Source organism: Prinia subflava, chromosome 29 (genome assembly GCF_021018805.1).
Source record: "Prinia subflava isolate CZ2003 ecotype Zambia chromosome 29, Cam_Psub_1.2, whole genome shotgun sequence".
Taxonomy (NCBI): Eukaryota; Metazoa; Chordata; class Aves; order Passeriformes; family Cisticolidae; genus Prinia; species Prinia subflava.
Window position 1 is genome coordinate 616,287 of NC_086275.1, and position 26,116 is coordinate 642,402.

The 26,116-nt window shown below is 47.7% G+C and overlaps 1 protein-coding gene across 1 annotated transcript; it reads right to left on the reverse strand.

Moving 5' to 3' along the window:
* Positions 1-1,066: 1,066 nt before the first annotated feature.
* ADAM28 (ADAM metallopeptidase domain 28) lies at positions 1,067-25,614 on the reverse strand. Its single transcript, XM_063420093.1, has 24 exons — positions 25,416-25,614; positions 22,259-22,359; positions 21,576-21,652; positions 20,133-20,211; positions 18,407-18,483; positions 17,804-17,999; positions 17,299-17,361; positions 16,542-16,613; positions 15,710-15,879; positions 14,588-14,672; positions 13,378-13,508; positions 12,816-12,993; positions 12,338-12,427; positions 11,359-11,554; positions 8,499-8,601; positions 6,698-6,854; positions 6,101-6,181; positions 5,517-5,595; positions 4,898-4,988; positions 4,345-4,429; positions 3,951-4,013; positions 3,263-3,340; positions 2,325-2,387; positions 1,067-2,122 (listed from the first exon to the last, which is right to left on the reverse strand). Exons 1-24 carry the CDS (start codon positions 25,462-25,464, stop codon positions 2,090-2,092), a joined length of 2,397 nt encoding a protein of 798 aa, XP_063276163.1. The 5' UTR covers positions 25,465-25,614; the 3' UTR covers positions 1,067-2,089.
* Between the last annotated feature and the right edge of the window lie 502 nt (positions 25,615-26,116).

Here is a 26,116-nt window from a genome sequence, read left to right on the forward strand (position 1 = left end):
GGAAAGGAAAGGAAAGGAAAGAAAGGAAAGGAAAGGAAAGGAAAGGAAAGGAAAGGAAAGGAAAGGAAAGGAAAGGAAAGGAAAGGAAAGGAAAGGAAAGGAAAGGAAAGGAAAGGAAAGGAAAGGAAAGGAAAGGAAAGGAAAGGAAAGGAAAGGAAAAGGAAAGGAAAGGAGAAATAGAAAGAAAAAAGAGAAAAGAGAAAATAAAAAAGACATTTTTGTTTTCCCCTTGGAGTGAGGGGGAAGGAGGAGTGGAACATTCACTCATACCAGAAAATCCCAGCAATAAATGGCTTTTTGGGGGGCTGGGAGCAGGGAAAGGTGCAGCCCACAGCAAATTCCAGGTGCTTTGGGGATTTTTCCTCCTGCAGTGGAGCCTTCCGAGCAGCAGAGGTCACGTTTGTACAGCACAACGAGAGGTTGTAGCTACACACGGAGTAACCACGCGAGTCCCGCGGCAGGAGGGGCTGGAAATCACAACCTGCCCTGGGTGGGAACAAATCAGATATAAAATTATGTATCAACCACAGAGAAAATGGGATATTTTCCTGATTTTTTCTACTCCTGGACACTCTGAGGGAGGATTTTTGATCTCAGCCCGGGGCTCGCCCTCTGCTCAGGGAACGGGAGCAGTTCGGGTGTGAGCAGGTCGGGACCTGCTTTTCTGCAGGAAAACAACCCAGGCTGCTGGTTGAAGCTGAATCTCAGAAGGGAATCAGGACAAAACCAATTCTCTGGATTTGCTTCAAATCTCACTCTCCCTAGGAAATTCTGGAGTGCTCCAAAGGTTGGAAATCAGGAAGAAATAGATTTGGAGGCGGCAGAAAAGCCGTGATGAATATCCTGTCAGGCCTCATTATAAATGGAATTTTGCTTTCCTGCTTGGCAGGTCTGAAACACCTGGAATTTTTTTTTTTTTTTTTTTTTTTTTTTTTTTTTTTTTTTTTTTTTTTTTTTTTTTTCCTGTAAATTGGGAGTTTCAGGACTCTGGCAGTGCCAGAAATGACCCCACTTCACCCTGGTTTTCCTGCGTTTCGTGATGGGTTTTAAAGAACACGACAATTACTTCCTGTACAGACAGAACTTTAATACAGAAACCTCTGTAAATGCATTCATGACAGCTCATAAAAAAACTTCTGGGTTTTTACACCCCAGTCAAACGCAGGTGGGGATTCCAATCTGTTCCTGGCTCAAACAAACAAACAAACAAAACAACCAACAAACAAAAAAACCAAAACAACAACAACAAAAAAAACACAAACAAAAAAAGCAGCATTTATCCAAAGAGGAGGGAAGCTCTGCTCTCCAGTAATGTCCATCCTGATCCTCACTCTGAGCACTGAAATTCCATCTCTGCAGGGAATGGCACCCTCAACAGGGAATTTAAGGATTGTGGAGAGAACCCAGTCCCAAAGGACCTTCCCAGAACCATTCCTGCGTGTCCTGTTCTTTATTCCATGTCCAGCTCAGAGCCCGAGGACACAACTTCTCTCCCAAAGGCAGGAAGGGTTTGTTTTTCTCCAGGACTTGCACTTGAAGGAGAAATTTTTGTCTTGCTGAGGACAGAGAGGGCTGGAAAAGATCCAGAAATGGAGCCAAAAAAATAAAACTAAAACAAAACCAAGTTTGCAATCCCCCTGTGGTCGCAGAGGGGCAGAGGAGGAGCAGCCTCACCCCACAGGGCTGGGGGTGCTCAGCAGCTTTTGGGAGTTACTCCTGGTTTACACCTCGGTGCAGGCGGTGGCCCTGCCCTGCTGGATGTCACCAGAGCTCCTCAGTGCCCGGAGCTTCCCCAGCAGCGCTCGGGCAGCCCTCGAGGAGGAGAGGGAGGCCTTGGGAAAAGCGGAGGAATTGAGGGATGAACGGTCCCTGGGAGCTTCGGGTGTCCCACACAGCTCTGGGTGTCTGTCCAGGTGTCCCCAGGTGTCCCACACAGCTCTGGGTGTCTGTCCAGGTGTCCCCCAGGTGTCCCACCCAGCTCTGGGTGTCTGTCCCACGTCTCTCCCAGCTCCAGGTGTCCCCAGGTGTCTCTCCAGGTGTCCCCAGGTGTCTCTCCCAGCTCTGGGTCTCTCCTGGGGTCTCTCCCAGCTCAGACTCGGGGGTTCATCGGGGGTTTCAAGGCCTGCAGGAGAAGGAGCAGCTCAGCTCAGCCCAGCTCAGCTCAGCTCAGCCCAGCTCAGCTCAGCTCAGCTCAGCCCAGCCCAGCCCAGCTCAGCTCAGCTCAGCTCAGCTCAGCCCAGCCCAGCTCAGCCCAGCTCAGCTCAGCTCAGTCCCAGCCGTTCCCAGCACTCCCAGCCCGGAATTCTCCTTCCCACCGGAGTTACCTGGGGGGGAGGCGGGGGTCTGCCCTTGGCAAGGGCCACAGGGGGAGCTTTCCTCTCTGGAGCCTGGAACAGAACAGGGGTTCAATGTTTAAATGTTTAAAAGTCAGAGCAGAACCTCCCCAGCCCCCCCTCTCCCTGCAGCCTTTTCCTGCCAGGAAATCCCAGGAATTTCCAGGAATTTCCACCTCTGCATGCACAAGGGGGCAACAAAACACAAACACCAGGGGTCCAGGTCTGTTCCAGAAGACACTGAGCTATTCCCAATATTTAAATGGAGATATCCAAGCTCACACAGTGGGATTTGAACGTGGTTTACAATTGATACATGGGGATATTTTGTATTTTTTATTTTTATTTTTAATTTATATTTATGATTTTTATTTTTATAATTTATGTTTTCTATTTTTTTCTGCTTTGCATTTTGTGTTTTATATTTTTATTTTGTATTCTATATATTATACTTTATATTTTATACTCCGCTTTCTATATTTTCAATTTTGTATTTTAAATTTTGTATTTTGCATTATTTTACATTATTTTACCTTTTACATTTTGCACTGTCCTGGCCCAGTGTTTGTGCAGGCAGCTCCCTGCAGTTTTGTCACCAGAGTGAAAATGGATTTTATACCCTCACAGGCACCTGCAGCAGCAAAGTTCCTCCTCATTTAAATCCTGTTTACACCTGAAACCCCTCCTGATTTAAACTGCAGCTCCTGAGCTGTGCCTGTGATGCCCTGGAGGAGCCCCTGGCTGAGGAGGAACTTTGGTGCAGCTTGGGCCAAAAAAGGTGAATCCCACCCTAAAAATCTGATTTAAAAACCTAAAAACCTGTGATTTATCTGGCTGGGATTTGAAATTTTTACTCGAAATCACACTCAGAAGCTGCAAAGGTGAACTGGAATGGGACAGGGGTGTGGGAGCTGCAGGGTTGGACTCACAAACTTCTCCTCCGGGTGGGAAGAGCCGGGTTTGGCAGCAGGAACGGGAGGTGGGGGCCCCTTGGGCCTCAGGGCAGGCTGGAAAAAATCAGAATATAAAAAACTTTACCCTCTGTGTGTGCATCCAGGCGTTCCCTGGGAGAGTGCAGGGGATAAAAGGGCTGCAGGGGGCTGGGGGATGCAGGGATGCTGCAGGAGAGGAGCTCAGGGATGTCCCCGTGGGATCGGACTGTCCCCAGGGCTCTGAGATGTTCCCCAAAGCCAGCGGGGACACAGAGACATTCCCGGGAATATTCAGGGACACAGAGACATTCCCGGGAATGCTCAGGGGAGCAGAGACATTCCCGGGAATGCTCAGGGACACAGAGACATTCCCGGGAATGCTCAGGGACACAGAGACATCCCCGGGAATGCTCGGGGACACAGAGACATTCCCGGGAATGCTCAGGGGAGCAGAGACATTCCCGGGAATGCTCAGGGACACAGAGACATTCCCGGGAATGCTCAGGGACACAGAGACATTCCCGGGAATGCTCAAGGACACAGAGACATTCCCGGGAATGCTCGGGGACACAGAGACATTCCCGGGAATGCTCAGGGACACAGAGACATTCCCGGGAATGCTCAGGGACACAGAGACATTCCTGGGAATGCTCAGGGACACAGAGACATTCCCAGCAATACTCACACTCTGGCGCTGGGGTTTGTTCTCCTGAGGTGGGGGCACGGGAAGAACTTTCTTATCCGTGACCTGAGAACAGATAACACGAATTTATCTCCTTATCTCAGCCCCTTATCTCAGCCCCTTATCTGTGGGTGTCCCTGCCCAGAGCCCTCCCCGGGCCCGAATTCCCAGCGCTGTCCCTTCAGAAATCTGGGAATGTGCTGGGATTGTCGGCACTATCCCTCCCCTCAGCATTTTGGCAATGTTCTGGGATCCCCAGCACTGTTCCCTCAGCGTTTTGGGAATGTTCTGGGACGCCCAGCGCTGTCCCCCCATGTTTTGGGAATCCCGTGGCAGTGCAGCCCCTCTTGGTGCTGTTTGAGCCCTGGGGACAGTCCCCAGCTGTCCCTGCTCTCACCTTCTGCACGGGCTGCTCTCTGCAGCTCTGCTCCTGATCCACAAACACCTGGTTGGTGGCTCCGGGTCCCCTCCTGTTCTGGCGGCTGTCAAAGATTTCACATCGTGGTCAGTTTGAGATGACTGAGGCAAAAACCTCACAGCTGAAACCCTTCTCCTTCTCCTTCTCCTTCTCCTTCTCCTTCTCCTTCTCCTTCTCCTTCTCCTTCTCCTTCTCCTTCTCCTTCTCCTTCTCCTTCTCCTTCTCCTTCTCCTTCTCCTTCTCCTTCTCCTTCTCCTTCTCCTTCTCCTTCTCCTTCTCCTGTTTTGTACCCATGCCCTCGATTTCTTTTTTCCCTTTATTCATTTGGGATTATTAAAGATTTATCAAGGGCTCCATTTCAATTCTTCCATCCCCTCCCAACCATGGGATTTCTGAAACACGAATCTCATGGACCATCTTTCCCTCCTCTCCAGAGTCTAACTCCCCCCACCCCACTCAAACCCTGCTCAGAGCTCTGCAGGGCTTTCCTGGGTTGGATTTGTGGTTTTAGGGGGGTGTGGGGAGGATTCACCTCTTGTGGGAGCCTCGGAAGCGAGTGAGCAGCACGGCTGCCACCGCGGTGACAGCCAGGACAGCCAGCACGCCCACAGCCACGGCGATGCCTGCGGGGAGAGAGAGCCTGAACACCGGGGGAGCACCGAGGGAAGGGAGAAACAGTCCTAAAATCACCCCTAAAATCAGGGAATCACCGAGGGAAGGGAGAAACACTCCTAAAATCACTCCTAAAATCAGGGAATCACCGAGGGAAGGGGAGAAACACCCCTAAAATCAGGGAATCACCGAGGGAATGGGAGAGAGAGTCCTGGAACACCAGGGGAGCACCGAGGGAAGGGAGAAACACTCCTAAAATCAGGGAATCACTGAGGACAGGAACAGAAACAGTTCCTAAAATCAGGGAATTACTGAGGATAGGGACAGAAATAATTCCTGAACAAAAACAGTCCTGAAACACCAGGGAATCACCGAGGGCAGCAACAGAAGCCATTCTTTAAATCTGGGAACCATTGAGGGCAGAGACAGAAACAGTTCCTAAAATCAGGGAATCGCTGAGGACAGGGACAGAAATCATTCCTAAATCTGGGAATCATCGAGGACAGGGACAGAACAGTTCCCCCCTGTGTGGCACTTACTGGTGAGGGCTGAGGAGCTGTCACAGTTCGGGGGAGCCCAGCCCTCCTCACACTGGCACTTCAGCTCGTGGTCACACACCTGGGGACACAAAGCAGGGACACCCTCAGCTGGGACACCAGCCACCCCAGGGCCCAGAAATGTCTGGGTGAGGAGGTTTTTTTAATCTCTCTGCTTATTTGGGCTAAAATTTAGCACAAAAAGAAGTTTTTGGGTGTTAAGGGACAGTCTTGATGTCATGCACTTTTTGTTTCTGCAGTGAAAGCGTCACTACAGAGTTGATCTGTTTATCTGTAGGGCTCTGAATGGTCAAAAATGAGCAAAATTCTCTTCCCCAAAACAAAAATAACCTAAAGGAGAAGAGCTGTGATGCCATGGCTCAGGGGCTGTGTCCATCCCCTGGGTATAATATCCATGTTCCATCAGGTGAGATGTGTTTTCATAAAAACTTGTCAAGTTTCTGACCCCCCAAATTTGACAGATTCATATCAATGACTTAAACACTGTCAGCAAAGAGGTCTGAGGCAAATCTGCATTATTTTTGGGGGGGTTTTAAAGTGAATAACACCAAATTCTGGTGTCTTACAGCATGGCCAGAGCACTTGGCAGAGCAGTTGGTGGATCTGAAGACCTCCTCAGCGTGGACACACTCCCCGTGGCTGCACACCTGGAACGAGAGCAAACACAGGGTTTGGATTTTATCCTGTGAGGGCAGGGAGAGCAGCAGGAGACACAGGAACAGCTCTGGGAACCCCTCAGAGCCCCTTTAGGAGTTCATTTTCCATTTGGGTGTTTTCAAACAGACATCACTGCTTCCCTCCCCAGTCCCTAATCCTGCCCTTCCAGGCAGGAATATTCAGGGAAGTGATTTGGAACAGTGATGAGGGGCATCCATTATGGAGATAATTAAATGTAATTACACGTTAATGATCTCCTAACCCCTCACACGAAGCTGTGCTCCTGCTGCCACACATCTTCATATCAGAAAATGGGGTGAGACAGCAGCCAAGCCCGAGGAAATGGGAATGGGGCCAACTCCTGTTTGCTTTGTGCTGGTTTGGGATAAAAGCTGGGAAAAGAGATGAGCAGAAGTTTGGAGTCCACTCAATCCTCTTTGCTTAAAACCTTCCTTGTCCAAGATAGAATTGTATAAATAATTCTGACAAAGTTATTCTGCACTCACCATCCCGTTGCCACACTTGGTTCCATCCAGGATCATCCCCGGGTCCTGCTCCCCGCCCCGGGGGAAGCTGCCCTTGCAGGAGCTGAAGGTGAGCAGGCTCCCCTCCCGAGGCATCTCCCTGCCCCCAGAGCAGTACAGCTTTCCACACATCTTATCCCTGGAAGGAGGAGAGCAGATGTTACCCTGTCACCACGAGATTTCCTGGTTTTTTGAGCGTTCATATTAAAGTAGAAGCCTTTCAACTTCTGTCAAGTAAAAAGGAGATTGTGTTTTATAAATATTCCCATTGTTTTCACATTCCTCTCCAAGGAGAGGAGAGGTTGTGACAGCCCCTTTGACCAGCGTGGTTGAGAGGTGATAAAAAAAGGGAGACTTTTTCTCTGCCCTGCTTTTCTCTCACAACTCCCAACTCTCAGTGTGGTCATTTGAGCATGGTGAACAGTGACAGGATCCATTAGGGACAGGCATTGATTGGCCATGTTATTTATTTATTTATTGATTGATTGATCCCAGGAGCAGCAGGGATGAGCAATGAGGAGTTTTGAGTTCCACTGGGCCAGAAAATTGCTGCCATAATCTAAACCAGCCTGGCCGGAGCTCCTCGTTCCCCCTGGAGGCTCCTGGCAGCTCCTTTGGTCGATGAGGAGTTGAAGAAATGACAAATTCCCATTTATCCCCCACTGAGGGCTCCACGAGGGCATCCATGGGTTTGTAATTTAAGGAGAGGACAGCAATCTGTCACCACGAGATTTCCTCATTTTCTGAGCATTGATATTAAAGTAAAAATTTTTCACCTTCTCACACTCTGTCAAGTAAACAGGAGATCGTGTTTTATAAATATTCCCATTGTTTTCACATTCTTCTCCAAGGAGAGGAGAGATTGTGACAGCCCCTTTGACCAACGTGGTTGAGAGGTGGGGATTCCACTCTCCAATCCGTGGTCATCTTCAAAAAGTACAGAATAGGAATTAATAAACAAAGGGCAGAGATTTTTTCGCTGCTGCTGCTGCTCTCCCAAATTCCGAGTCCGTGGCAAACAGCAGCATCTTCCTCTCCTTGGAGAAGAATGTGAAAACAATGGGAATATTTACAAACCATCTCCTGTTATCTCCACAATTTACTTGACAGAAGGTGAAAGGCTTCTACTTTAATATGAAGGCTCAGAAAACCAGGAAATCTCATGGTGTCATTACCCCAAGGACCTGGCCCAGCAAACCCCTCCGAGCTGGTCTCTCCTGCAGCCTGAATTCCAAGGAAATTCCTTGGAATCTGTTTATCTGAATGGTCAAAAATGAGCAGAATTCTCTTCCCCAAACCAAAAATAACCTAAAGGAGAAGAGCTGTGATACCATGGCTGTGTCCATCCCCTGGGCAAAAATATCGATGTTACCTCAGGTGAGATGTGTTTTCACAAAAACTTTTAAAGTTTTTAAAGATGCCCAAGGAAGGGGCTGCAGCAGGGAGTGCTTGGTTTGAGGTGACAGGTCCTTAAATCCTGCTGAGCTTCTCAGGGAACACAAATTCACTCACAGAAATGAGAATTTAACTGCTATTCCTTCACTTCTGAGGTTCAAATTCCCAAAACTCCTTCGAGTTCTCTGCACACTCACACCCTCTCCAGCAGGCTTGCACAGATCTCAGTGCACACCTTCGCTCTCTCCCCTCATGATTTAAATCAAATTTTCTTAGAGATTATTCCCCACAGTTTTCAGACAGAACAAGAAGGAACTGTGCCACTAAAATTGGGTGTTCCTGGCTTCTCCTCCCAAACCCCAGCACGTTTTCTTTGCCCAGTGCTTACTTTTTCTTGCAGGGGAGGTGAGTGCCCTGCTCCTTCCTGCAGTATCCAAAGTACGTCCCCCTCTCGTTCATGCGGTAGCAGGAGGCTGCGCCCTCCGTGGCCTCTGCGGGGGAAAGGGCAGCAGGATCAGCTTGGAGCTCTGCCTGGGACACCTGGGAATGTCCCACTCCTTCCCTGGCTCTGGGAATGTCCCACTCCTCCTTCCTTGGCTCTGGGAATGTCCCACTCCTTCCTCGGCTCTGGGAATGTCCCACTCCTTCCTGGGCTCTGGGAATGTCCCACTCCTTCCTGGGCTCTGGGAATGTCCCACTCCTTCCTCGGCTCTGGGAATGTCCCACTCCTCCTTCCTTGGCTCTGGGAATGTCCCACTCCTTCCTCGGCTCTGGGAATGTCCCACTCCTCCTTCCTTGGCTCTGGGAATGTCCCACTCCTCCTTCCTGGGCTCTGGGAATGTCCCACTCCTCCTTCCTAGGCTCTGGGAATGTCCCACTCCTTCCTCGGCTCTGGGAATGTCCCACTCCTCCTTCCTTGGCTCTGGGAATGTCCCACTCCTCCTTCCTGGGCTCTGGGAATGTCCCACTCCTCCTTCCTAGGCTCTGGGAATGTCCCACTCCTTCCTCGGCTCTGGGAATGTCCCACTCCTCCTTCCTGGGCTCTGGGAATGTCCCACTCCTTCCTGGGCTCTGGGAATGTCCCACTCCTCCTTCCTTGGCTCTGGGAATGTCCCACTCCTCCTTCCTGGGCTCTGGGAATGTCCCACTCCTTCCTTGGCTCTGGGAATGTCCCACTCCTCCTTCCTTGGCTCTGGGAATGTCCCACTCCTTCCTTGGCTCTAGGAATGTCCCACTCCTTCCTTGGCTCTAGGAATGTCCCACTCCTTCCTGGGCTCTGGGAATGTCCCACTCCTTCCTCGGCTCTGGGAATGTCCCACTCCTTCCTTGGCTCTGGGAATGTCCCACTCCTTCCTCGGCTCTGGGAATGTCCCACTCCTCCTTCCTTGGCTCTGGGAATGTCCCACTCCTCCTTCCTGGGCTCTGGGAATGTCCCACTCCTTCCCTGGCTCTGGGAATGTCCCACTCCTCCTTCCTTGGCTCTGGGAATGTCCCACTCCTTCCTCGGCTCTGGGAATGTCCCACTCCTTCCTCGGCTCTGGGAATGGCCTTTCCCAGCCAAGGGGCACAAATGGGTCCTTGGCACTGCAGCCTGGGGGAGGGAAAGCTCCAGGGAGAGCTGAGAGTCCCTGCAGGGCCTGGAGAGGGGCTGGGACAAGGGATGGAGGGACAGGACACAGGGAATGGCTTCCACTGGGAAAGGAGAGATTGGGGTGGGATTTTGGGAAGGAATTCCTGGCTGGGCTGGAATTCCCAGATTTGCTGTGGTTGTCCCTGGATCCCTGGCAGTGCCCAAGGCCAGGCTGGAGCCCCCTGGGACAGTGGGAGCTGTCCCTGCCCATGGCAGGGGTGGCACTGGTGGGATTTAAGGTCCCTTTCAGCCCAAACCATCCCCCAGCTCTAAGATCTGCTTTCAGAAGCACCAGACGTGCCAAATTCGGCTGTGAATTTGAAGCACAGACATTTCCTCTTCCCATCTGGCCCAAATCACTTCCCCAGATCCACTCCAGCCACCTCAGACACGTTCTGCAAAAGAGGAAGGCGCTCCCCACTTCCCATTTCTCTGGAAGAGCCCTGAGCTCCACTCACGAGTCACAACCACAGACAGTGGGAAACAGGAAAACCAGCATTAATTATGCTACCAAACGAAGGGGATTGTTATGAATGGGCTACTCCTGAGGTACATTTAGAATTTAGATTTTAGGTTTTGGGTTTTACATTTTACATTTTACACTGTCCTGGCTCAGTGTTCATGCAAGCAGCACCCTGCAGTTTTGTCACCAGAGTGAAAATGGATTTTATACCCTCATAGCAGGGGGTAGGGGCTCAAATGCTGAGGTGGTGAATATTTGAGGCAGGTATTTTCTTCTAATGAGGATGGTTTCATTTGTTAATGACAAATAGAACCGTTCCCCTGGGTTCTTACAGGTGTAAGACCCAGCACATCTCTGCCATGCAGGGACCCTCACAGGCACCTGCAGCAGCAAAGTTCCTCCTCATTTAAATCCTGTTTACACCTGAAACCCCTCCTGATTTAAACTGCAGCTCCTGAGCTGTGCCTGTGATGCCCTGGAGGAGCCCCTGGCTGAGGAGGAACTTTGGTGCAGCTTGGGCCAAAAAAGGTGAATCCCACCCTAAAAACCTGTGATTTATCTGGCTGGGATTTTACATGGATCTGAGGGTTTGGAGATGCAGAATCCCCTTTTCTCTATCTGAGGAGATGCAGAATTCCCTTCTCTCCCTGAGAGTTTGGACATGCAGAATTCCCTTCTTTCCCTAAGGGTTTGGGGATGCAGAATCCACTTTTCTCTATCTGAGGAGATGCAGAATTCCCTTCTCTCCCTGAGAGTTTGGACATGCAGAATCTCCTTCTCTGTCTCTGAGGGTTTGGAGATGCAGAATCCACTTTTCTCTATCTGAGGAGATGCAGAATTCCCTTCTTTCCCTGAGGGTTTGGGGATGCAGGATCCCCTTTTCTCTCCCTGAGGGTTTGGGGATGCAGGATCCCCTTTTCTCTCCCTGAGGGTTTGGGGATGCACAGTTCCCTTCTCTCTCTCTTTCTGAGGGTTTGGAGATGCAGAATCCCCTTTTCTCTCCCTGAGGGTTTGGGGATGCAGAATCTCCTTCTCTCTCTCCCGGAGGGTTTGGAGATGCAGAGCTCTCTCTCTCGGGGTTTGGCGATGCAGAATCCCCTCTCTCTCAGTGCTGTGAGCAGCTCCAGCCCGTTCTCCTGCCCGCAGGGTACTCACGGGGCCCGAAGGCGGCCTTGCACTGGCTGTCGCGGGTGGGGCAGGTGCCCATGTAGCAGTAGCCCTCCCCGAAGGCGCAGGGGTGCCCGTTGACCCTGAAGCGATCCTCGGGGCAGCTGGGCGAGCGCCCCGTGCACATCTCGGCCAGGTCGCAGTCGTGCCTCACCGCCCGGCACACCGAGCCCGGCTCCTTGTACTGGGGAGAAACGCCAAGCTCAGCACCCAGCTCCTCCACACTGCCCCAAAAACACCCGGCTGGGCTTTGGGAATCTCCTCCCCGTGTGTCGCCCCACGCTGGGTGTGGAGCTTTGGGGTTTGGCCTCCTGTGCCGCGGGTTTTGTTCCCAGGAGAAAAGGGGCAAGCAAAGGGCTCGCTGCTCCAGGGTGGTGGGAGGGTGAGGGATTGCTGGTGGTGGTTTGGGATGGACTGGTGGGAATAGCTGGAGCTCAGGGAGGGCCAGGCTGGAGAGCAGGTTCAGGTTGGATTTTGGGAAAGGCTCTTCCCCCAGAGGTGCTGGCACTGCCCAGGCTCCCCTGGGAATGGGCACAGCCCCGAGGCTGCCACAGCTCCGGGATGGTTTGGACACCACTCCAGGGATGCCCAGGGTGGGATTTTGGGGTGTCTGTGCAGGGCAGGAGCCGGATCAGTGATCCCTGGGGTCCCTCCCAGCCCAGGACATTCCAGGATTCCATGGCAGTGCCCTTGTCAGAGCTGTTAAACACGGGGGAGCAGTCCTGGGGTGAGATCCTGCCTTATCCCAGTGGGAATGAGGGGAAGGGAAGGGAAGGGAAGGGAAGGGAAGGGAAGGGAAGGGAAGGGAAGGGAAGGGAAGGGAAGGGAAGGGAAGGGAAGGGAAGGGAAGGGAAGGGAAGGGAAGGGAAGGGAAGGGAAGGGAAGGGAAGGGAAGGGAAGGGAAGGGAAGGGAAGGGAAGGGAAGGGAAGGGAAGGGAAGGGAAGGGAAGGGAAGGGAAGGTCTCACCTGGCAGTTCTCACAGCATTCCCCGTGTGCACAGGCAGCTCCCGAGCTCAGCTTGCAGCTCTCGGGGTCACAGCACTCGTTCGTGCACTCCTGGGACAGAAGCAGCAGTCAGGGCTGGGGACAGGGACACCAGACCACTGTCCCTGGCTGGGATGGGAGTCTGGGACGTGCCCTTGGCTTTGTTGGGATCCACGTTCCCTAAAATCCGTGGGTTTGGAGGTGGAAGTTGTGCAGGGAACTGGGGGTTTGGGGTGAGCTGCGGGTGGCTTTGTCCCACTCTCGCTTCCTCTGTCACCCCTCCTGACAGAGCAGGGCTCCGTCGTTCCCAGCACACTCCGCACGTCCCCAGCCGCCCCAGCTCAGCACTGATGACCACAATTTCCACTTCAGCAAAATCTCTGTCCACCCCAGGGCCCAACAGAAAGCAGCCTGGACAGAACCCTTTGCTTTTTCCAAGGATTCTGTCATTTTTGGGTACCTCAGGAGTGCCACAGTCGCATTCCTCTCCCTTCTCCACGAATCCGTTTCCGCAGGACGGAGGGGCAATGATGCTGCTCAGCTCCGGGACGTTGGTCAGGCACTTGGGCATGTCGGCCAGCATGTACTTCTCAAAGCTCTGCAGGCTGCAGGAGCTGAACTCCTTGGGAATCACGGAGCTGTGTCAGGAAAAAAGGGGATTTATGGGAGGATTGGGATAGGCAAGGAGGAGAAACACCCTTTGGAGAGAATTGGGACAGGTGACTGAGCCCACAGCTCTTGGGTGTAAACATTTTTCTAAATATGCACTGAATATGCATTTATACAGAAATACTGACTATGTACTAGTCTAGGGACTAAAGTAGTTTGGGGTTGGGTTTTTTGTGGGGTTTCTGTCCGGAAATATCTGACAACGGCCTGGGATTACCATCCATTTTTTAATTTATTTTTTTTTTAATAATTTGAAAGCAATCACCTCACTGGACCAAACCCACTGGCCCAGTTTGGATGTTATCAGCTGCTCCAGACCCCGTTTCCAGCCCCGTTTTTGCCCCCAGCCCCACCTGACAGTGTCTGTCATGATGCAGACGTTGTCGCTGCACGAGCAGGCCGCGGTGTCGTGGCTCATGCCCAGGTTGTGCCCCATCTCGTGGGCCATCGTGGCTGCCACCGCAATCTGGTTCCTGTTGTGGTCCTGGGGAGGCAAGGAGAGTTTTTGTTATTTCCAGGTGTGTGGGATTCTTATCTTCTTTTCTGTTAGAGTCAGGATTAAATGCTCAAGAGATGGATTTTGTCTGGATTCAGATGTTTATTAATTCCTATCTATGTTACAGTCTCACAAGCTGTGAGTTCTACCCAACAAAGTAGAAAATGGCCCCATCTCTAACTTTTTACAAGGTCTTTTAAGCACAAATTGTCCAATTATGAAATGACAGCTAAATTATTTTTACTTTTAACCCAATAACCAAACACCCCTGGCCTGCAGTGTGGATTTTTCTACCCACTTACAAAAAACCACCCAGAGCCATGGAGAAGAAGGTGAAAAAGAAGAACTGAGCCTACACCCTAAATCCCCCACCTTGTTTTATATCCATTACTGTATTCTAAACCCTTAAACTCTGAGTTTTGCACCCTGTGATTTCACACACTTCTATCCAAACCCCACACCCACAGTCCCAGAGCTGTCACTCAATTTTGGGAGCTGTTCCACACCCTCAGGTCAATGCAGAGTTTGCTTGGGGGTCAGTGCCCCAAAATTCCAACACTGCTTTAGAACAAGCAGCAACAACAGAGAAAACAACGAAAAAAGATGATTTTTCTTCAAGTGAAATTATCCTCATGATGCACGAGGGGTCACGTGGTGCTCAATCCCTCTGTGCATCTGTTTGGATTCTATTTTATTGTTTAATAAAGATGTTTATTAAATAGACACCATGGGGGTGTGTATATCACGTGTTTGCTTTCTTTACCCCCCTGCACTTCATTTGAAATAAAAATTAAAATAAAATCCCAGAATGGTTTGGGTTGGGGGGGACCTGAAATCCCACCCAGTTCCAGGGCAGGGACACCTTCCCCCATCCCAGGTTGCTCCAAACCCTTCCCAGCCTGGCCTTGGACACTTCCAGAGCCTTGATTGGGAATTTTTACAGTCCAATAATGAACCAGAGAACTGAAAGTGCCCTAAACCCAACAGAATTCACAAAGGTTCTTCACTGGCAGAGTGAAAAAAACACCAGAAAGCCTTTAAAAAATGAAATAAAAAATGGATCAGACCTGAATAATACCTGCAGAGTATGAATCACTGCATATGGATTTGAGGAAGGCCAAGCCAATCGTGGTCCCCTCGAAGTCCAGGCCCCTGGAAGGAAGCACAAAGCCACAGTGAGATCCTCTGAACTCAGAAATCCTCAAAGATTTCATCCCCAGCTCTGGATGGAATCTCACATCTAATAAAATATTTAATTTCAAGATCCCTGCAAATCAAAAAAACAATTGCAGCACTTTTTATTTTAATATTTACTGAAATTCCATGGTGGTTCATCAGATTTAAAGCATTTGTTGGAGTGTAAAGAGCTCCAAATGCAGCACAGGGCTGGGATGAGTCAGGGCCTCCGGACACGAGACAGAGAAGTGAGGTCAGTGCTGGTTTAATTTGGCATTTCCCACATTTTTAGGGAAATTTAATTCATCATTTCCCTGTGAAACTTCATGCTATGACTCTTGAAGTTGTCACAGTTTGCTGCAGTCCCCAGGACACTCAAATTCAGTGAGCAAAACCAGAAGAAGTGTCTTAAATAAGGGAAAAGTTCCCATCTCCTGTTTTTGCAGGGGTTCAGCTGGAAAGATTGGATGCTGTGTCCTGGCAGGAATTTATTTGTGCAACCAAAAAAAAAAAAAAAAAAAAAAAAAAAAAAAAAAAAAAAAAAAAAAAACCAAACCAAAATATCCCCCAAAAAAACCCCAAAAATCCCAAAAGCACCCAAGCATGGATTTCTTTTTCTTGTCCTGGAATTGGTACAAGCCGGTCTTGGAATGGGTGGAATTCAGGTCAGGATTGTGCCACTCATTGGTGGCAAATTTTTAAGGGATAAAAAAGACCTTGAATGATTGGGGAGCAATTTTTAAAGAATAAAAAATGGGGGAGGGAAGGGAAGGGAAGGGAAGGGAAGGGAAGGGAAGGGAAGGGAAGGGAAGGGAAGGGAAGGGAAGGGAAGGGAAGGGAAGGGAAGGGAAGGGAAGGGAAGGGAAGGGAAGGGAAGGGAAGGGAAGGGAAGGGAAGGGAAGGGAAGGGAAGGGAAGGGAAGGGAAGGGAAGGGAAGGGAAGGGAAGGGAAGGGAAGGGAAGGGAAGGGAAGGGAAGGGAAGGGAAGGGAAGGGAAGGGAAGGGAAGGCTCACGTGATGAGCTGGGCATTGTCGTTGCGTTTCCTCTTCAGCAGCTCCTCCCGGCGCCACCTGGAGAAGGTGTCCAGGGTGAAGCCGGCGCTCCTGCTCAGGGGACATTTGTCCCCATCCGTCCACACCTCCAGGCCCACCAGAGCCACGTGGGTGTGGATGGCTTTGTAAACCTGCGGTGGAGAATTAATTAAAAATCAGTCAATTAAGAATTTATAACAATTAAACAAAGCCTCATCCTGACTTGGGTCACTTTTCCACTCCAATATCCACTCCAGACCTAACAAAGCTTTTCCTGCAGGGAAGTCTCACCAAATAAAGCAGGAAATCTGATTTCCCACCACATTTCACACACCTTTAAAATGGGGTAAAAATACTGGAAAATTCCAGCAATTTTGGAATAAGTTTGACTTGCCAAAGAAAACAAGAACTAATTTATTATTGTTGAAGCAATCACTCACTTGGCAAGTGATTATAAAATATCTTAAAATGTTGGTAGAAATAATTAAAGTATGAGTATAAATAATTAAAGTAAAAGTAGAAATAACTGTTATTAAAAATCTCATGTTGGAAGGCAAAGAACAGGAGAACAAATTACCATGAAGTTGAGTTTTCATTCATTCCATCATAATAATGAAAATTTATGATGTTTGCAATAGGAAGAATTTATAAATCACTTGGATTTCAATGGCTTTAAATAGAAAAAATTAGAAATCACTTGGATTTCCATGGTTTTCAATAGGAAAAAAAAAATTAAATAATTTGGATTTCAATAATTTTCAATAGAAAAAAATTATGAAACACTTGGATTTCATTGCCACTTGTTTGCTCTCACCGTGTTGATGTAGTTGACTATCCCAAATATCCTTTGTCTTATCTTTTTAACATCTTCATCGTATTTCTTGTACTGAAAAGGCAAATGCAGCGTGTCAGGAAAGGGAGAGGGAAAAGAGGATTTATCAGGAAATAAATAACTCACAGCAACATTGGCTTGAAACCCATGCCAGGTATTTAAAAATCATATTTAATATAAAAATAATATTTATATAAAATATTATTTATATTAAAAATCATATTTTATATTAAAATCATACTTATATACAAAATTATACTTTATATAGAAAATTATACTTTATATAGAAAATTATATTTGATGTAGGATTTTATCAGACACTGGGTTTCAATATCAGCCCCTTCCAAAATGTGAATTTCTGTGTGGGGTGGAGAGAAGAAATTGGGTTCAATGATCCCTGTGGGTCCCTTCCAAATCAGGATTATCCCTTCCAACTCAGGATTATCCCTTCCAACTCAGGATATTCCCTTCAAAATTAGGATATTCCCTTCCAATCCAGGATATTCCAAATCAGGATATTCCCTTCCAAATCAGGATATTCCAACAGGATATTCAGCATATTCCAACAAGAATTCTTTTCTGAATTCTTTTCATCTCCAGGTGGGAATTTCCAATTAAATCCCCTTTGGGAATCCCATTTCCCAGCCAGGCTCAGAGTAACCTCGAGGAATACGAGTTGGGATACCCTGGGAAGCTCCTGTGGAGCTGCTCAAGCAGAAATAATAATTCCAAAACTCACCAAAGCGTTGTCTGCAACGATGTAGAGCTCCAGGTACTTCTTTGCTTTCAGGTAGGATTTCATCTAAAGGAATAATTTATTTAAAATGACTTTTAAGAGCTTTTCCAACCCCAACCTCTGCAGTTTCAAAGCTGTTTATTCATTATTGAGGGGATTTCTTTGGCCAGGCCATTCAGATGGGCTGGTTTGGGTTTAAATGATAAGAATTCGGCTGGATATTTAAATTTTTATTGAGATATGGAATGTAAAATATATATTAAAGGGTATTTAGGTGTTAAAGGTTCACTGGGACCCTGTTAATCAAGGCAGGAGGGTTTAACTCAGCTGGTGACTCTGACACCTCAGACCTGGAAGATTTTATTCAGATTTTTAAGATCTGACCCCACTTCCCTGTGTTTAAACAGCTCCTTAGTGAAGATGCCACCAGACCAGGTAGGATTTGTGCTATTTAGATTTTTCCAGTGGCAAAAAATCCCCTTTTGTGACGGGACAGCCACGTCCTTACCTCGGGGCTGTTGCTGGATTTGAAGATGTCCTCGGTGGGGTCACTGGAGTCCTGCTCCCACGAGTTGTTGAGCAGCCCACAGGTTTTGATGGGCTCCTGTTTCAGGGCCTCGTATTTATAAACCACGTGCTCGGCCCTGTCCGAGGCTCCCAGGGGCTCGATGAGGAACTTCTGGCCACGGGTCTCAAAATAGCCACTAAAAAATGGGTTGGGATGTGAGGTTTTGGGTCAAGGCAGCGTTTACCAGCATACGGACCATTTAGAAGCAGAAATTAATTAATTACAGAGCCAGTCGGAAGATTTGGGTGTTCTCAGTCAAAGAAAAGCTGGGTTAGGAATTAATTTGATTTAAATTTGGGGGGGTTGTGGTTGAAAACTGGATTTTATTCTAGTGGGAAATTCAGAGATGTTTCCATCCCGATTTGAGGTGAAAAGCTGAAATATTGTAAGGAACTAAGAGTAACTATTTTTCTCCCTTCTCCCTCTGTTTTTCTTTGGGAAACAAGCCTGAATAAAAGATCTCATGACTTCTTTCCATCCTGATCCCTCCCTGTTGGATCATTCATCCCAAAATTCTGCTCTTGGGACCCAGCCCTGTCTCACCTCAGCCCTGTGCAGGTGCTGATGCTCGCCACAGACTCAGCATCACCCTCCACGTGGCCCCCGTAGTAACAGTGATCCTGGTGGGGAAAATAAATAAAAAAATTCAGTGTCAATGATCTCCATTTGAACCACAGAGTCCAGAAAACAAATTAAACTAGGTACAAATTACAATAAATTGCATTACTTGAGGACGTCTCTCATTAGGAGGTGCTTAAAAGGAATTTTAAAGGTTCATGGCCATTTTTGTGTTTGCTGTGGACACATTGTTTTTATCCTTCAACACACAAATTGTGGCAAAACCAAAAAATTCCAGGCTCTGGTCAATGCACAGCACAGAAAAATAAGAATATTCCCACTCCCTGCTCCAAATTAAGCACACACTGCTGGGCTCATTAAAGTCCACACCAAATGGTTTCCTTCAGCCCAAATTTCAAGGAAAGGCTCTTTAATTACCCAACAATTAAATGCATTAATTTCAGTGAGATTAAAATACAGGTATTATATTAAACATGGGTAGGGAAAACACTTTGGAGACTTAATTGGCTTAAGGATTTAACGTTTCTGTTTCTGTGTTCACGGAGATTTCAAAGTCACTGAAGGGTTGTGGAAAATTTTACCCACAGATTTTCCTGAATGGAATTCTTAAGAATCTCTATCCAATCCTTCATTCCCTGTGCCTTTTGTTTTCCTGTGGATTTTGGTTAAACTTTATCATTTATTTCTCTTCCACCACCAAATGCCAACTTTGTTACAGGGGAAAAGACACCCACAAAGGGAAAGTGGAGGATTTATCTCCATCCTTTGGGATACAAGAGGAAAGACTCCAGATCACAGTACAATAACGCCAGGGTGGGAATTCCCTGTTCAGCATAGGTAAATTCGAGTTTGTATTTGTCCAGGTTTTTCACAGGATTCATCCAGGGAGTGGAAATGTTTGGAGCAATCAGGAAAAACAAAAACAAAACAAAAACAAAACAAAAACAAAACAAAAACAAAACAAAAACAAAACAAAAACAAAACAAAAACAAAACAAAACAAAAAGAGAGAGAGAGGAAAAAAAACCCCAACCAAACAACCAACCCAGAGTTATTTATGCACATTCATTTCATTCAGAATCCTCCCAATTGCTCCTAACAAAGAAAATTTGGCTTCGAATTCCAGCTTGTGTTGTTAGAACACATCTCATGGGCCTGGAGGAGAACTGCAGGTGGGAGCTTTGAGGAAGATCAGCGCAGAGCGAATTAAAAATTCCCAAATCCCTTCTGCTGCAGGTCCGACTGATCTGTCAGGGCTCCGAGGAGGAGCTGGGCTCAGGTGTCCAGAGCTGGAAAGGTGATCCAGGAGGAAATGGGACTTTATCAGACTCGGGATCTCCCTGGGATCAGGGCAGGGATCAGCTCACGGGGCTGGGCAAAGTCTACACGGCCAAAGGCGTGATGGCTTTGGGATGGCCCTGGCTCCCCACAAAAAGCTGGAATTCGACCCAGGAATTGTTCAGCACCACTGAGGTGAAGCCAAACCCTGGAGCTGATTCCCGACAGGAACGAGTGACCAACCCCAACTTCTCCATCCCTTCAGAGCCGCCCTAAACAGCTTTGAATTTCACCCCTTTCCTTTCTGTCTCTCATCTCCCATTATTTCATTTATTCATTATATATCACGGATCCATGAACGCCCTGCGGACCTCAGGACTGGAAGGAAAAAGGAAAAACCCTTCCCGCATTACCTTGATGCCAGGAGTTGTTGTTATCCGCTGTCCTTCAGGAGAATAAAGAGTTTCGGAATAATCCTTGGCCAGGAGATCCCTGCAGGAGCCAAGCACAGCCATTATCCCAGGGAATTGTGTGGAAATGAGGTGGTGACACAGCACACGGGGTATGCGGGGAATTCAAACAATTACTCAGGTTATTCTTAATGAAACTCGGGGAGAAAACGCTGCGGGGAGGGGAATTCTGCTTGCTCACAAGTCTTACTCAAACAAAGAGGCTTTCCTAGAAGAAGACAGCAATTAAAATCTGCTGATTTCACTGGGATGAACTCATCCCCTGGCAGATCTGGATGCAAATGTATAATTACATATTGATATTTTTTTTACATCTTCCTGAAAGCAGCACATCTGCAGTGACTCCTGTTTGGGCACCTCTTCCACTGCCACAATCCCATTTCTCTTCCAAGAATAACATTGAGTACAACACCATTTCCCTCCCCCCACTCCAAATATTTGGATTAGATTAAAGCAGTTAATTACAGCCTATATTTAACACGAATTGATTATGGCACGAGTGTATTTGCACAGCCTCTGGAAAAGCACCCATTAACCCAGGCTTGCTGGAGCGTGTGTTAATGTGCTGCTGCAGCCAGAATTGCAATTTCCAGGAAGTTTTTGTCAATGCCAGGTTTGTATTTGGTTACTCCAGGTTCAGGAGAAGCAGTGCTAAGGTAAATATCTGTATCAGTTTATCTATTTCTCTATCTATTTATCATTTATCTGTCTCTATATCTGTCTGTAATACAGGAATATATAAATATAGAGCCACAGAATGATTAAGGTTGGAAAATACCTCCAAGATCATCGAGTCTGTCCTGGAATCATGGAATAGTTTGGGTGGGAAGGGACCTGAAAACTCTTCCAATTCCACAAACAGGGACAGCTCCCACTGTCCCATATTGCTCCAGCCTGGCCCTGGGCACTTCCAGGGATTCAGGGGCAGCCACAGCTCCTCTGGGAATTCCAGCCCAGCCCCTCCCCACCCTCACAGGGAGGAATTTCTTCCTGATCTTTAATTTAAACCCTCTCTTGCTCAGTTTAAAGCCATCCCCCTTGTCCTGTCACTCCAGGCTACTATTCTGTAACCCCTAGCCTCTTCATGGTCACAGAAAACTCGTGAAATAAGAGAAAATTATTAAACATGCATTGGATTTAACAATTTGGGATAGAAATGGGGAAGCAGAGGTGGCAGGAGGGGAAGCCCCTCCCTCATGGCAATGTCACATCCCAAGCCCTTATTCCACATTCCCAAAGCAGTGACAGGATCCCTTCTCTCCCTTTTCCTTCCTTGCCATTGGGCTCTAATTTTCTTTCCCCCACAGGGCTCTGACTCCTGGATTTTGGCATCCTGAGCACCCTGCAGTGGCTCCCAGGCAGGAATCAGGGCTGAGCTGGACCCACCGATTTTTCCGGAGCTGCAGCACCACCTCCTCTCCGTTGGCTTTGATCCCGTACTTCACCCTCTCGTCGTATTTGCTCTGCAAACAGATTTAAGAGTCACAAAATGCCCTGCCGCAGCTCCTGGCCTCGCCAGGGGTGTTATTGGAGCTCCTGCCGCGTCCTTTTCCTCCTCTCCTCACCAAAAACGAGGATTCTGGCAGCAGCAGGATAAGCAGGAGGTCGCTGTGTTTGAGGGGTTTTAATCAGAGGAGAAACTTTGGCTTGGCAAATTCACTTTTACCTCCACAAGCACAAGTCCTGCGTGCTGAGGGGATTTTTGGGTTCAGACACTTCCATAACACCCTCTGGGACCGCACAGACCACGGCTGCTCTTGATTATTGGTTTTATTTGATCCAAATTAAAGCATCCACAGGTTATTAAACCTCTGAGTAGTGTCAAACCTCACATCTTTGCAGGGACACACGTTCAGGAGAGCCACGGGTGGTGGCCTGAGGGATTCTCTGCACCCTGAGCACACCTCAGCTCCTCTTCACTGAACACAGCATCTCTTCTCCACAGTTTTTAATTTTGGGAGAGCAAACGTTTGTCCAAATTCTCCTACCCTTGAAGCCCCAGGGTGTTTTAGCTCCAGAAATCCCTCCCCATCTCCCAGAATCACCCCAGGACTGATCTCCTTTCCTACCTCCGAGCCTGTTCCTGCAGCTCTCCTGTGCAGGGCGTGCAGCTTCTGTGGGTAAACGATTTCATATTCCTCAGCTCCATGGAACCTCCCTCTGCTGCTCCCTGGGGACAAACCACGGGGATTGATGAAAACACAATTTTAATTTTAATTTTAATTTAATTTAATTTTAACCCCCATTTTCATGGCTGGCCAGGTGATTCTTTGGGGTTCTTGCAGCTCCCCTGCTTTGCCTCCACCGTGTGACCCAACACCAGAGGTTTTCACCCCCTGGATTTTGGAGGAGCTGCCTTCCCTGGCTGCTCCCAGGTGTCCAAACATTTCCTGAAACTCCATTTCTGTTCCTTCCCCCGGCTCTGAGCAGCTCAAGCCCCAACAGGCCAGCCCAGCCATTCTCTCTGACACGAATTAATGGATTTGGGGCTGTGGAATGAGAGATCTGCAGAGCTCCTCACGTGACAGACAGGCCCAGACTGCAGCAGCAAACAAATTTACACAAATTTACACAAATTTACTCTCTGCAACGAGAGTCCTGCCTTGGAGGGCCTGCGACGTCAATGATTGTGGCAGGACTTGAAGAGAGGGGGGTAATAAATAATTACGACTTTTACCTCGTGAGTTGGGCTGGAGGAGGGACACAGAAGGGTGGGAGAGGTATCTGGGCACTGGCAGGTAAAAAATAATGGGAGATAGGCAGGGAATGAGGAAAATCTTGTAGGTGCAGGGAATCCAGGAGGTTTCTTAATTCTCAGAACCCTTTTTGAGTGGTCTCAGAAGGTCTGCAGTGGGTGGAAAGAGCTGGGTGAGGAAATGCAAGGCTGATAAAAAGAATTTCTTTTTGTTTTCTGCTCTGAAGCTCAGCAGAGGAGGAGCAAAGTTAATTTGGGACCTGCCCTGCAGGGGTGGGAGCTCCCTGGGGTTCATCCTGGCAGCTGGGGCCAGGTTTTGGGAAAACAGGGTGGGACAAGGGATGTGCTGGTATCTAAAACAGCAGGTTTAGATACCCCTGAACATTTTAATCTGCTATAAAAAGGAATTTCATCTGAATTGGTGAATTTTGGGGGGCCCGTACTTGACAAATAAATGAACAACAACCAAAAAAAAAAAACCCTAAGCTGCCCAGAAAGCCAACAAAACTCCCCAAAAACAAAGGACCGAAGCACCTCCCTCGGGAATTCCTGCCCCAGGGCCAGGTTTTTCCAGGAGAGAGGCCTCCAATTACTGTAATTTTCTCTCTGGAGCAGGAGAGCACATCCTCATGCAAACTGTCGCAGTAAAACAAACAGATCCATTCTTTTTGCCGCTGATTTATTTGCCTCAACCCTTTCCAAAAGTAATTGCAGAGCAGAGCTGGCTGTATCTTGATAAAGATGTTGATTTAGTGGTGCAGGGGAGCCTGTGTCAGCTGAGCTGTTACACCAAACACGTGCTGGGAGCAGCACCCAGTGTAACTTTACTACCGCCACTCACAACGGTGCTTTATGATTTTTTAAAGCAGCTAATTATGTTTATTCTCCAAAAGAAACCTGCTGTTTTTCAGATTTGTCTGCACAGGCCTCAAGTGTGTCCTTGTGTAGCAATCCCAGGAATATTTCAGGGCTCTTGGAGCAGAGATCACCAATTTTATCTCTCCACACCCTTTGTGCAACTCCAGCCTGGAGAGTTCAAGTTAAGGCGAGGTTTAAAGGGCGGCTCAGGGCTAAGCTCGTCCCTTCCCTGCAGCCTGATCCAGACAGAATTTTGAGGAAAATTGGTTGGTTTTATTTGGAATGGATCCTTTCTCCGAGGGAGGTTTTTGATCAGTGCATTTTCTTTGCTACCTTCAGGCTTTGTGTCGAGTTTGGAGGAGGAAAGAAATTCCTTGGGCCTCGTACAACAATTTGTAATAAGGAACAAATAATTGTGTGCTTTTTCCAAAGGTCTCAACCAGCAAAAAAAAAATCATTAGGGAGGATTTTATTGACAATGAAGTTGTGGTTTTGTCAAGGTAAAAAAAAGGATAATACCTTAATGGTGTGCACATTTTTAGATATTTTGTGCAAAGAAACAAATTATAGATTTGTGCCTGAATGCTAATTATATGTTTAATTATGGATATAAATCCTGTGCATGTTTATGCAGGCCAAGCCCTGAAGAATCCTGTTCTCTGTTGACAGGAATTGAAAAAAATTTGGGGAGAAAAAAGTGGGGTCTGCTGAGGTGGAGTCACTTGAATTTAACCTGAAGCATCATGCAGATAAATAAAGGGTGCTCAATGCTTGAAATCAGGTGATTGCATAGAATTCATACAGAAATCTGTTATTTTATGGCCAAAATGCTGATCAATTGGTGTGACTGGGTAAATTGCAGAATAAATATTGCTTTGGTGGCTCACAAAAGCAACCACTCGTGGGTCTTTAAGCAATTTACGGCCACTTTTCAAACAAGTAAATGCTGCTCTAACGCCACAATCACAGAGAATTGCTTTGAACAGAAAACCCCAATTATCCCTAACTCCATTTCCCAATGGCTTCAACTCACTGTTCCTCCCTGTTATCTACCAGTTAATAATTAAAAATTCACACAGCCTTATCCATAGCAAAACTACAGGTAAAGGACTAAAAGAAAAGGACTGTCCATAGGTAAAGGACTAAAAGAAAAGGACTGTCCATAGGTAAAGGACTAAAAGAAAAGGACTGTCCATAGGTAAAGGGCTAAAAGAAAAGGATTATCCATAGGTAAAGGGCTAAAAGAAAAGGATTATCCATAGGTAAAGGGCTAAAAGAAAAGGATTATCCACAGGTAAAGGACCAAAAGAAAAGGATTATCCATAGGTAAAGGACTAAAACAAAGGGATTATCCATAGGTAAAGGACTAAAAGAAAAGGATTATCCACAGGTAAAGGACTAAAAGAAAAGGATTATCCATAGGTAAAGGGCTAAAACAAAAGGACTGTCCATAGGTAAAGGACTTAAAGGGACTGTCCATAGGTAAAGGACTAAAACAAAATGATTATCCACAGGTAAAGGGCTAAAACAAAAGGATTATCCATAGGTAAAGGGCTAAAAGAAAGGGACTATCCACAGGTAAAGGGCTAAAACAAAGGGACTATCCATAGGTAAAGGACTAAAACAAAGGGACTGTCCATAGGTAAAGGGCTAAAACAAAAGGAGTGCAGTACCTTGTTGGAGGAAATGCAGCACAAGGGCAGGAACGAGGAGGATTTTCATGCTCTGGGCTGTGCTGGGGAGGCCCAGGCTCCGTGGGGTGGGAATGTGACGTTCCCTGGCCGGGCTGTGAGCGAGAGGCTGGGACGGGCTCAGTTTTATTCCTGCTCCTGCAGGAGGAAGTGTTTGCTCAAGGTGTTGCACAACTCCCAAGTCACAGCGAGTTACAGCAAGGGGTGTTCCTGCTGCTTGGGTCGTGCCCCCAAACGAACGTCGGGATGGGGATCGGCGGCTGCTCGGGGTTGGCTTCTCTAAAAACGGCCAAAAGAGGATGAATTACACCAATAAATCAATATATCAATAAATCAGTAAATCCATAAATCAATAAACATGGAGACTGGAGCTGTCACTGAGTTACAGAACGGTTGGGCTGGTCCTAATTCCATCCATTCATGGTCCGGCTGATAAAAGCTGGAATAAAACCAGTGGGATGCCAGGGAATGGGAGAGTTCCCGGGAAGTTTGGGGTAAAAACGGGTCAGCAGGGCTGGGGGCGAAGCTTTAATTCTGGGTATTTACCCCTGAATCACTGGCAGAATAAACACTGAGCAGAGCCCTGGCTGCCCTGTCATCCCTGTTAGTAATGTTTGCTCCGGGCTCAGGTGATTAAATAAAGGAGGCAGAGCAGTGAAGGATCCAGGTGAGCTCCATCCAAT

Coding starts and splice junctions, on each gene's coding strand:
- ADAM28 (XM_063420093.1), bottom strand. CDS start 25,464: ATGAAAATCCTCCTCGTTCCTGCCCTTGTGCTGCATTTCCTCCAACAA. Junction 16,614..17,298: donor TCGTTGCAGACAACGCTTTG/GTGAGTTTTGGA, acceptor TTGCCTTTTCAG/TACAAGAAATACGATGAAGA. Junction 4,014..4,344: donor GAGAGCAGCCCGTGCAGAAG/GTGAGAGCAGGG, acceptor ATCTGTTCTCAG/GTCACGGATAAGAAAGTTCT.